The 12,048-nt window shown below is 47.3% G+C and overlaps 1 protein-coding gene across 2 annotated transcripts in view; it reads left to right on the top strand.

Moving 5' to 3' along the window:
• Nucleotides 1-11,829, top strand: part of TGFBR2 (transforming growth factor beta receptor 2) — a 90,542-nt gene extending 78,713 nt beyond the window's left edge. For both annotated transcript variants that reach the window (XM_040479989.1, XM_040479990.1), the window contains 2 exons: nucleotides 6,019-6,146; nucleotides 9,150-11,829. In XM_040479989.1, the coding sequence (XP_040335923.1) occupies nucleotides 6,019-6,146; nucleotides 9,150-9,329 (308 nt within the window). In that variant the 3' untranslated portion in view covers nucleotides 9,330-11,829. The remainder of the gene's footprint in view (nucleotides 1-6,018; nucleotides 6,147-9,149) is intronic.
• The last annotated feature ends 219 nt before the right edge of the window (nucleotides 11,830-12,048 follow it).

Raw genomic sequence — 12,048 nt, 5'->3', positions numbered from 1 at the left:
TTCTCTGACTCATTTGAAATGTTGAAAGTATGTTTAATAACTTGCATTCAGTTCCTGTGTCAAGACGCAACTCCCATTCCTTGCAAAACACGTACAACAGTCCTGCTGAGAGCATGGGCTGCAGAGGGTGCTGGCCCCGGACGGGTTGTTTCAGATTTGCTACATGATGAGGACAGAGCGGGGGTGCGGTGACTCTGATAGCAGTCTGGGGTTGCCCAGGACACCCAAATGGCATTCCTTCTTCCTGTAATTTTCTACAGTGTTTTACCCAAGCTTCAGTCCCCAGTGAATTGGGGGGGGGGTGCAAAACATCTATCTAGTCTTTTATCAAAAAGAGATAGATTGAGACGCACTCGTCATAAACAGTAAGGGGCAAATTTAAATCACTTTTTTGGGAAGTTTGTTTTTGAGAGAGAGAGCATTTGCGTGAGCAGGGAGGGGCAGAGAGGGAGAGAGAGAATCCCAAGCAGGTTCTGTGCTGTCAGCATGGAGCCAGACTCAGGGCCTGAACTCACCCACCATGAGGTCATGACCTGAGCCAAGATCGAGAGTCACATGCTTAACCGACGGAGCCACCCAGATGCCCTTAATCACTTTTAATCCCAGCATTGCACCTAAGCCACTTTTGTGAGACTAAGGATGAGGAGTGGGACAAAGATTTGCTTTTGCCTATATCTATCTACTTAGTAATTTTGGGGTTTTAAACACATGCATTTTCTAAAATAAAAGCATTTTAAGCACCAACATGAAAAACAGATAAGGACAAAAGATAAATAGACGGGGATAAAAGACATGTAACCTGGACCGAGCAATTTTGCCAGAGTGGATGAAGCATCTCAGCCCCTGGTTGCCTGAAACCATGGGAGAAAGTTGGAGCTGAAAACCAACCTCTGGTTTGGCCAGTCACCACGTCTGCTCGAGTCCCCAGACCGTTTGGGTTTCGGTGCTCGAGGTTTCATCCCAGGAAGGACCATCGGTGCCCAACTGGCTGACAGAGGCTTCCTGCCCTCAACCACCTGCCCCAGGGCTTAGGCCTCCACCTCGGTCTCTGTGGCCGCCTCCTCCTGCTGAAGCAAAGAAAATATGCACGGTATCCTGAGGGCCTCTGAGCAGACCCGAGGAGCAGTTAGCACCTGGCCTCCAAGAAGAAAGAAACAGCCTCTCTTACAGTGTCTGTCCGCGGTCATCCTCCACAACCTGATTAGAGACCTGAGAAGGCATTGCCTTCACAGCCACAGAAGGGAAAAAAAGGAAAAGAATGTTGGCAGACAGTGGTCTCCACAATCAGAGATTCAAGCCGGTGACTGAGAAGCAGAGGGACACCTGTGCCAAGCACAGGTCATCTTTACATGTTATAGGGCATGATTTAAAAAACTGGGTGGGAGTGCGTACGTTTAAACTGAGGGCGAAAAGCAAAGAAAGAGGAATTGCAAAAATCCTCAAGACAAAAAGCCCACTTAGCTGTTTTGAAAAATATATGTTATGTAAATATGACATTCACCGGGAGTTGAAGAAAAGTCAGCTGAAAATATGCATACACTTTAGTTTTTTTTTTAACATGCATATACTTGAAGTCTCCATCCCTTTTCCTCACTGGAAAGACTACCTCGTTATTAAGGGATGGGGGTGTGCCAGTGTGGGTCACAGCATGGTCACCCAGACTTGTCTAATTTTTTTTTTTTAGTGTTTATTTTTGAGAGAGAACGTGCAAGTGGGGGAGGGGCAGAGAGAGAGGGGGACAGAGGACATGAAGCCGACTCTGCGCTGACAGCAGCGAGCCTAGTGTGGGGCTCGAACTCACAAACTGTGAGATCATGACCAGAGCTAAGTCAGACGCTTAACTAAGCCACCCAGGTGCCCCAGACTTGTCTTATTTATTTATTTATTTATTTATCTAAAATGTTTTTATTTATTTTTGAGACAGAGACAGAGCATGAGCAGGGGAGAGAAGGAGAGAGAGAGAGAGACAGAGACAGAGACACAGAATCTGAAACAGGCTCCAGGCTCTGAGCTGTCAGCACAGAGTCTGACGCGGGCTCAAATTCATGGACTGTGAGATCATGACCTGAGCTGAAGTCGGACGCTCAACCGACTGAGCCACCCAGGCGCCCCCAGACTTGTCTAATTTAAACTGAAAAGGAGACTCATAGATCCACACTCTCCCAGTTCAGCTCAGAGAATCCATTCCTTGGCCAGCCACCTTCAGACTGCCCTTGACCTCACCTGCCTACGTTACCTCCCACAAGTCACAGACTCCTACCCCTCAGGGATACCAGGGAATCTGACAAATCTCCCAGCTTCCCAAGGCTTTAGGAAAAGTAGGAAGTAATCCAGTTAAAATTCTCTTCACTCTGGGAAAGGACTGTCGCCTTTGTCGTCTTTTCCAAAGGGGCATTCATTACTTTAAGCAGAAAACAAGCCCGTGCCTAATGCCCTCTGCCATCGTCAGCTCGCCCCCATTCCCCATGGAAACCCGCGTTAGTCCCCACAGAACTTACAAAATTAGACACTGTGGTTTGTGGAACTTTGAAGATTAGAACTGGAAATTAAATAAATTGGCCCTGGGTTATAACGACCTCAACTCTGGAGATTTTTTTTCTTTGTTCTCTAGGAATCTTAGCCATGAGCTCAACACCTGGGATTGATTCTGATCCCGCCATTTTCCTTCCCTGACTGCAGTCATCCCCCGCCCCTTTCTGAGCACTGTGCCGTGGGAATTGTTGATGGGTTAGTACATTCACTTTCTAAAGAAGAAGCCCTGTCCAGGCTTCCTCAGGGTGGCTTTGCAACCAGGGTCCGGTGGTGCAGTTTAGCTGAGAGATTGACCTGAAGAGAAAACAGTTCTTTGACTGCTGTCTTAGGCTGGCTTTCCTAGAACTAATCTAAAACAAAGAGTTCTGTGCAGTGGTTTACTGAGGATGAGGTCTCAGGAGAAGGGAGGAAGGGAAGGGGAGAACCTCTGTAAGCCTGTAGTTTCAGGAGAGGTCTAGCCTCAGCCTCATCTCATGGGGAACTCTAGAGTATGAACTGTACCATGGTTATCTCCCTGCAGAGGCAAGAGGGTTAGACTATTAATAATCCCACGTTAATTTATCATTGGCTGCCGGCTGTCTCTCAGGGTGAGGCTTTCTGGAAAAGTCTAGGCCAGGCAGCTCTCATCAGCGAAGGGCAATCCTCCAGAGGAGGGTGAAGTTGTGGCCTCTTAGGACTCAACACCTGTGGCAGCTGGGGGCTGGTGCTCTTGGCTTGGTTAAGGGATAGAGCCAGGGAGCCAACAATGCCAGCTATGGCAGCCAAAACAGTTGGAAATGGAGAGTGTGTGGACTGATACGTTTTCTAAGGAATACTTTATATCATATACAAATCCTATCCCATTATATTGTATTAGAATATGCATACCTCAAGACATGGAAGTAAGAGAGCATCATATTATTTGACTAGGTTGGATTACAAGATAATCCGGAGGGTGACAGGGAGGTCATCCACTTCAGCCCCTTCCTTTTATAGAAGACAATATTTAGATCAGAGTAAACTGTACTGAGAACCCGCTCTGATTACCAGTCCTCGGCTTCTAGAATTCGACCCAACTCCTATCTGTCGAATGCCTGCTATGTATATGGCACAATTTTTAGCACTGAGCAGAGAATCAGAGGACACTAGACTCAGCCTCTGCCTTGGGCCTTAGGAATGTACAGTCTGTAGAAGAAGATAAGGGAATGGAAGAAAGAAATATTATGCAGATCAAAATTCAGGTCTCACCTCGAGAGCAGTAAGGGTTTAGTGCTGTGGCACTGGAGGGGCAAAAGTGGACACACCAAAGGATGGTCTGTGCTCCCCTCAATGTGATGGGAAGCCTTCATCACAAATTTCCTGAAAAAAGATCTTCTATTTGGGGGCTAGAGGAGGTGCCACAGAAGATGAATCTGCAAGTGGGGTTCTGGGAAAGGGGAGAAAACAAACAAATAAGAACAGGCAATCCATTTTCAAAATGTCATTTGCCTCAAAAGCTTCTTCAGTTCTTAGCCTGGAAGGACAACTTATTGAAAGTTTTACTCATTAAACAAGATTATTTTGCTAACAGCCCAAGGTCCTGGTTTCTGTAGGGAAAATGTTAGATCCAGCCCATCCTCCATTTCCAGCACAGACATGTTTTACTTATTTTTATTTTTTGACATTTATTCATTTTTTTGAGAGAGTACGAGTGGGGGAGGGGCAGAGAGAGGGGGAGACACAGAACCAAAAACAGGCTCCTCCAGGCTCCGAGCTGTCAGGACAGAGCCCAACACAGGGCTCGAACTCACAGGCCACGAGATCATGACCTGAGCTGAAGTCAGATGCTTAACCCACTGAGCCACCCAGGTGCCCCCAGATATGTTTTAGTACAGGAGTGTTTTCAGTCTTTTAGGCTGTCCTGTGCCATACTGACATGTAGGGGATCCCCACCCACTTACTGCGTTGTTTTAGTATTCACTTAGAGTTTAGGCATTGCTACTTTGGACAGGATCTAAGGTTCATCCATCCATCCATCCATCCATCCCTCAACAAAGTATTAATTGAGAGCCTCTTGTAGAGGAGGCCCTACCAGGGGTGCTGGGAATACAAGGATGACCAAAGGGAGTCTGAACCTACTCTCAGATGCACACAATCTTGTTAATGAGACCAGTAAATTTGACTACAGCAAAATATGATACATGCTAACATAGAGCTCTGCCCAGGACATCGAGCCAGGAATGTCTTGAAGGATATTCAAGGAAGTTTCTATAAAGAGATTCACTTTAGTTGAAATCTGAAGCCCTAGGGAAGGAGTACAGCATCCTCTCAGATCATCTTTGTCACATGTACCACTAAAGGAAAATTACCTTTTTAAATTTTGTTTGTTGATGTGTTGTCAATCTCTCTCCTCTGCGATCCCACTAAACAGCATTGCTCCATGTTTTTGTCATCATTGCTGGCCTTAGGAGTCTTTATAGACATTTTTTTTCTTTTTTTCTCTTTTGTGTGTGTGTGTGTGTGTGTGTGTGTGTGTGTGTGTGTGTGTGTTTTAATTTTAAGTAGGCTCCACACTTAAGGTGGGGTTTGAACTATGACCCTCATATCAAGAGTCGCATGCTTTACCGACTGGGCCAGCCAGGCACCCCAACAGTTTTTTTTTTTTCTTAATCCTTACTCTGCATCAGTGATTTTCCTTCCTGGAAGAACATACATAATCTAAAATTCACTGTCTCAATCATTTTTAAGTGTAGAATTCACTAGCATTAAGTACATTCACAGTGATGTTTAACCATCCCCATTACCTATTTCCAGAACTTTCTCATCTTCCCCAACTGAAACTCTGTACCCATTAAACAACAACCCTCCATCTCTCTCCCACCCACATGCACCCTCCCAGTCCCCAGCAACCACCAGTCTACCTTCTGTCTCTGAATTAGTCCATTTTAGGTGCCTCATGTAAATGGAATCAGATGATATTTCTCCTTTTGTGATTGCCTTCTTTCACTTAACATAATATGCTTGAGGTTCATCCAGGTTGTAACTTGTGTCAGAATTTCATTCATTTTTAGGCTGGGTATCCCCATGAAGTTTGCCACCACCTATTAAACCTGTGTGTGTCCTAGGGACCTTTGTAGGGCTACAAACCATCGTAATGTGTAAGATTTCTCCACCTCCAAGAACCAGTGTTGCCTTCTTGGGGCAACATCATCCCCCTGAGAATGCCTGCTTGAAAATGTAAGCTGAGGGACCTTGTTGGTCCCATTCTTCACTGTCCGCAGCCATTAGCACAGTCCCTAGCAGGTAGCAAGAGCTCAACAATTATCCATTATTTCTCTGGCTCTTTCCACAACTACTCCTTCTTTCTTATTTTAATCCACTCTTCTTTAAGCATTGCTCTCAGAGAAATCATAGGTATATTTTGATGCTCGGTGGCTCAGGGTACTCAGCCAGGCTGCTCACCTTGTTCTTGTCCCCAAGCTGCCCACGTCCTTCTCAGCGGCCTTGTTCACCTGCTCTCTTTAACAGAGGTGAAAGAGTACGAGCCTCCATTTGGTTCCAAGGTGCGGGAGCATCCCTGTGTTGAGAGCATGAAGGACAATGTGCTGAGAGACCGAGGACGACCAGAAATTCCCAGCTCCTGGCTCAACCACCAGGTAAGGAATTGCTGTTTTGAAGGGAGAAGCTGATTTGTCTGAAGTAGCCTCTAGTAGAGGAGAGAATTTTAGGATATTGGGCTTCAGTCGGAGGGCGGGTCGCTTGGTGCTCCACGATCCTGCTAGGTTTTGTTTCTAGAGAAAATGTGACTAAAGTGGATTCACACGACAGACACGCCATTCAAAGAGGGCTCTCCAGTAATCATTTGCAGGCCATCGTCCCATTACGCAAGCCCGCTTGGGTCTGGCGTTAAAATATTTTGTTTGCAGCCTCTGCCCCTCACCCCCCAAGCCTTTACGTAGCATGTTTATGTTTTGTTCCCTTCTGGGTTCCAAATATCGTCCCTGGGAATCTTCTGCTCTAAGAGTGAGAAGTAAGCAGAGTCTGTCCCCCAGTGGGACTGGGGGGCGGGTGCCGCGTGCTCATGGCCGTGTGCAGGCCGCGCACACTGGGTTTGGAAGGACACCAGCTCTGCAATAAAAGAAAGCCGGGAGACGTAGGAAGGTCCAAGTGAACAAATAGGAAATCTGTCTGTGGGGAGCATCCTCAGGGCTGCTGCTTTTTCTTTTCTTTTTCCAAGAGATGGTAGGCAAGGGCATCTGTGGAAGGGCAGCGGTTCTGGACTTTCGGGGTGAACTATCCAAATTCTCCGTTTGAGGGCATTTTGACGAGAGCGGAGATCAGAGAAGAAGAAGAAAGTGAGTGATAGGTTGCCAGGGCAAGAGAGCTGTGCGACATACTCGGGAGAGAGCGTGAAGGAAGGACGAGAGGGAGCCGTGTGCTCCTGTCTCACGGACAGAGCTGATCTTTCTCCTGGGTAGACCCTCTGATGGCCTCCTTTGGAAGAATTCCCTTATCCAGTGAAGGCTGGGCTAAGTCGTAGGTTTTCCGAAGGGCAAGGCAAGTTGAGATAAGCAACAGAAACAACAAATCACGCACAATCAGGAAGACAGATGGAGCCGGAAGCCTGGTCGGTGCCAATCCTGGCCTGGAGCCACTTCAGCAGACAGTCCCTAATAAAGTCGGGGTAGAGCTTGAACCAGGCCATGGTAGCCCAGGGCTTCCCCGGGGTTTCGGGCAAACCCTCTTTGGCTGAAAATGCAAGGCCGTTTTGTGTTCCTTCCGAAGTCAGCAGGCACTGGGGTTATTTCTTTCAAACCCCGTTGCCTCCTCTGCTGTATGGTTCTTGTAATGCAGCCATTATTCACGATGATAAAATTCTGGAAAGAATTTGCATAATACATTTTTTTCTTTTAATGAGATTTGTTGCCCTATTGATTTCACGTTCATGCTTAATATTTAATTTAATTTACTGCCTGTAATTACAGGGCCAGAATAAAATAAATGTTACTTGTGTACCAACAGTACCACTGCACTCTTAACAGGCCATCAATCAATACCATCAATTAGGTGAATTTTACAATTAATTCAACATCATGAATTCACTCACAGGGCAGGAAGGGAAGGAGAGGCTCCTAGGTGTGTTGGGAAAGTTACCTGTGGTAGATGCTTAACAGCAACGTGCTGGTTCTGGGGGCAGGTGCTGGGGTATATCCGTCCCACCTGGGCCACTTGTATCAAAGATCACCAGTGACCATGGGGAGCCTCTAACTGTCGGACGCACCCTCTACGTCTGCCTCTCTGTTTAACCCCTGCCTGCTTGGTTGCCAAAAAGGACTTGAAATGATGAACGTGTTTGCACTGCAAAATAAAAATTACACCCGTGAGAGAAGACCCTTGCCACCGTACTGGGCAGCATTTCCTGAATGCCACCCCCTCCTTTTTTTCAATTTTTTTTTTTTTAAGTTTTTGATACAGAGTGCGAGTGGGGGAGGGACAGAGAGAGAGGGAGACCCCGAATCTGAAGCGGGCTCCGAGCTGTCCGCACAGAGCCCGACGCGGGGCTTGAACTCACGGACCGTGAGATCATGATCTGAGCCCAAGTCGGACGCTTAGCCAGCTGAGCCACCCAGGCGCCCCCAAATGGCCCTTTTGAACGGCGTGTTTATGGGGCTGGACGAAACCTCTGACAGAGCCTGGAGTCTAGCACGGCTGACTTAAAAAGACAGCTGCTTCCTAGGGTGCAGCCTGATGTCGCTGGGAGGAGCAGGGCACGAGGGGTCATCCTTGGCAGCTGCCGGAAGCTGTCCAGAGAACGTGGGACTTCACAGGAGGAAACCAGCCCAAGGTTTGGACTTCACTCTGACTGGGGTATTTAACCCTGTTTAAATAGAAAGGTGTCTGTGATTCCAACTATAAGATGCTCTCAAAAGGCAAAACCATAGACACAGGAAGATCAGTGGTCTCCAGGGGCTCAGGGAAAGAGGAAGGAGGGGTGGTGGGGTACAGAGGACTTTTAGGGCAGGGAACTTACTCGGTGGGCTATGACCATGTGCCTCCATGCCGTTGTACATTCAGCAGAACCCCCAGCACGTACCCCGCTATAAACCACGGACTTCGGTTGGTAGCGATGTGTCCGTGTTGGTTCCTTGACTGGAATAAACGTACCACACGATGTGAGATGTCCGTAGTGGGGGACGCCATACGTGTCAGGGGAGGAGGTGTTCGGAAACCCTCTGTGCTTTCCACTTAGTTTTGCTATGAACCTAAGACCACCCTAAACAATAAGGCCAAAAACTGCTCTAAAGAAATAGGAAGGCATGACAGGGTGTCAGGGGCCACTTCATGGGAATGTTCCGGTACCGGGGATGGTACTGCACCTCAGAGGCCTCCTGGAGAGTCCTTGTCGCGATCAGACGTGCTGGCTCTCCATCTCACGACCTGTCGTGATGCCATGGCGCAGGAGCGGATGGGCAGAGCAGGCTTCCAGGACAGCGCACGCCTCTTTGTTCCACAGGCGAGTGGCCGGCCCCGCCTCGTGGGTGCTCAATCGGGACGTGGGGCTGGCACCCAGCCAGCACCGCAGGGGCGAGGTCAGCAGGAGCCCCCCAGACCAGCAGCTCCGCGTGACTGTGACTTCTGTGACTTCTCTCCCACCGCAGGGCATCCAGATGGTGTGCGAGACTCTGACCGAGTGCTGGGACCATGACCCGGAGGCCCGGCTCACGGCCCAGTGCGTGGCAGAGCGCTTCAGTGAACTGCAGCACCTGGACAGGCTCTCGGGGAGGAGCTGCTCCGAGGAGAAGATTCCCGAAGATGGCTCGTTGAACACTACCAAATAGCTCTCTCGGGGCAGGCTGCGCTGATCTAAAGAGGCTGCCCTTGTCACCAAAGAACAGAGGCAGCGGGAAGCTGCCCCTGACCCTGAACCAATGCTTCCTGGAGGCCCCGGGGGCCACTCCCCTCCCCGTGAGCTGTGGGCGTGAGCAGAAACACCAGCAGCAGGGAGTGGGTATCATGAAGCATTCTACGCCTTTGACATTGTCATAGGATAAGCTGTGTTAGCACTTCCTCAGGAAATGAGATTGATTTTTACAATAGCCAATAACGTGCACTTTATTAATGCCTGTATATAAATATGGAATAGCTATGTTTTATATATATCTATATATGTCTATATCTATATATATATATATACAGCCATACTCTGGAAAGAGACAAGGAAAAAAGATCAAACATCCCAGGAAATTGGTTGGTTTGGAGCGCTCCAGAACCAGGCACAGAAGGAAGGGATCCGTGACAGCATTAGCATTTGACAATCACACGTGCGCTGGTTCTCTGACTACACAAGGTGGGGGCTCTGCATCAGGAGAGGGGCTCCGAGGCTCCGAGCCAGCCGTGGCCACGCTGCACTCGCTTTTGCAAACTAATAACTCCGTGCACGTGGAATTAGCTCCTTTTCTGGCCATGGAGCTAATTAGAGTCACGCTGTTTGGGGACCAGATCCTGGGAGACTGGGTCTCCTGGACTTCTCACTTGAGCTTCAAGCCCACGATCGGTTTGTGAGTCACCTTTCTCGACCAGCACAGAAACCCTGTCCCATCTCCAAGAGCTTTTAGCTTCCCAGGCTTCACGGGCATACAAATCAGAACAGATTTCCCCACTTAGGAAGTGGCCGCATATTCTACTAATGACAGATCGTTCTTTCTGTTTGTTAATCCCCCTGCCATATCTATGTTACTCTTCTCACCTCCCACCCAGATTCCCTTTCCTTAAAGGGAATACGTCTCCTGTCGAGGGTTCGTTGTGTTCATTTTCTCATCAGGCTCGGTTTGAGTCTCCAGCTTTCTGTGCAAACGCCAAGAGTTTCCATCTCTCTGGGCTCCTGGATGCTTCAGTACATGTTGGCCTAGTCAGAAGGATTCGAGCTTCATGACACTGCCATGGTCAGAGCTGTTTCCTCAGGCACTCTGAACATGTGTTTTGCTTGGCCAGCACAGCGTTGAACAAAATTGAGCCACTTTTTAAATATTTGGAGATTTTGCAAAACAGAAAATCTGGATCCTCCCAAGTGAAGACAGATAGCAGATGGTTTCCAGTTCTCCCCAGTCCACATTATTCACAAGACAAAGGTGTGGACACACTTTTAAAGCTGCTTTACTTCTCGCTGTAAACGTTGGCATTTTTCACTGCCCACCCCATCCCAGGCTAGGAATTAAACCTGCCCGTAACCAAGGCCCCTTGTAAGAAATGTGCGTTATGTCAGCCATTCTCTGGTTAGATCATATGAGTTTGATTGCCTCTCTCTTCCTGGTCTGGTGTTAAGATTTTAAGTTGGTGGGTTTTTCTGGACTGAAGGGGACCCCCTCAAGTGGTCCCAGTTAAGCCAAATCTATTTTGCCTATATGTTAAGAGCTTTCCCCTGCGCATTACGGAGGGGAGCTCTTACCTAGAAGCTTTTGCCAGGGTTATCAGTCTCTCCACCATACCAGCCTTCCCCGCCCTTTGCAGGATTTGCTAGCAAGGACTTGAATGTGGGACACAGTCCCTTTTGCATTTAGGAAGTCTGTGTCCGAATGGGCAAGAACAAAGAATGAGCTTTAATACTCCATAGGAATTTGTTAATCCACAAACAAATGTTAATGCTGCAAATAATCTCTTTTTTAATGTTGTTGAAGCTACCTATTTTCAGCCAAATAGGAATATTAGGACTGGCAGTGAGCAAATCAGTTCCATCTGGATTTTGGAAGGTTTCCTCTCATTGAAGTTTTAGCAGATAGGCTGAGATTTGGGATTAGATGAACCTTGTAGGCACCCTTCTCAGTGGGGGTGGGCTGAGAGAGTTTGGGACAGTCTGTCTGCAGTACTTTGGAAGTGCCCGGAAATTCCTTTGCACCTTAGGGCTTAGATGCTGTCCCAATAGCTGTTGCTCATTGACCTCTAGTGGTGAATTTCTAGAATACTGGTCCATTAATGGGATTTTCCAAGATTCAAAAGAGCTTTATCACTTCTGGGTGGTCATCAGCATAAACTGGAATGTAGTGTCAGATGATACTGTGGCTTTTTTTTTTTTTCCTTGTCAAGAAAAAGACCAAGGAATAACATTCTGTAGTTCCTAAAAATACTGATTTTTTTTTTTTTTACTACTATACATAAAGGGAAAGTTTTATTCTTTTATGGAACACTTCAGTACTCATGTATTAAAATAGGAATGTGAATGCTATATACTCTTTATATCAAATGTCTCAAGCACTTATTTTCATTCTATGCATCGTTTGTCTTTTATATAAATAAAATGTTTATTAGATGGAATAAAGCAAAAATACTCAGGTCAGCTTCCTACCTTTTGATCCTGTTCATCGTGATTAAGCCATTTAACCACACTCGGTTATTGTGGGAAAAGTCACAAGTTTTCCAATTTGTCGTCTTCTTCAAGTGGCAGTCTCAAGTCCTTTTTTTAAAAAAGCAATCACAAAAGTTCCATCACAAGAGATGCACCAAATGTCATTGGTGACCGGGACGTGAAGTCACTACGTCTCCTGGCTGCCATCTTGCCTGTCC

This window comes from Herpailurus yagouaroundi, unplaced genomic scaffold (genome assembly GCF_014898765.1).
Source record: "Herpailurus yagouaroundi ecotype Mexico unplaced genomic scaffold, PumYag 159, whole genome shotgun sequence".
In the NCBI taxonomy this organism is placed as follows: Eukaryota; Metazoa; Chordata; class Mammalia; order Carnivora; family Felidae; genus Herpailurus; species Herpailurus yagouaroundi.
This window is presented reverse-complemented; position numbering and strand designations above follow the sequence as displayed.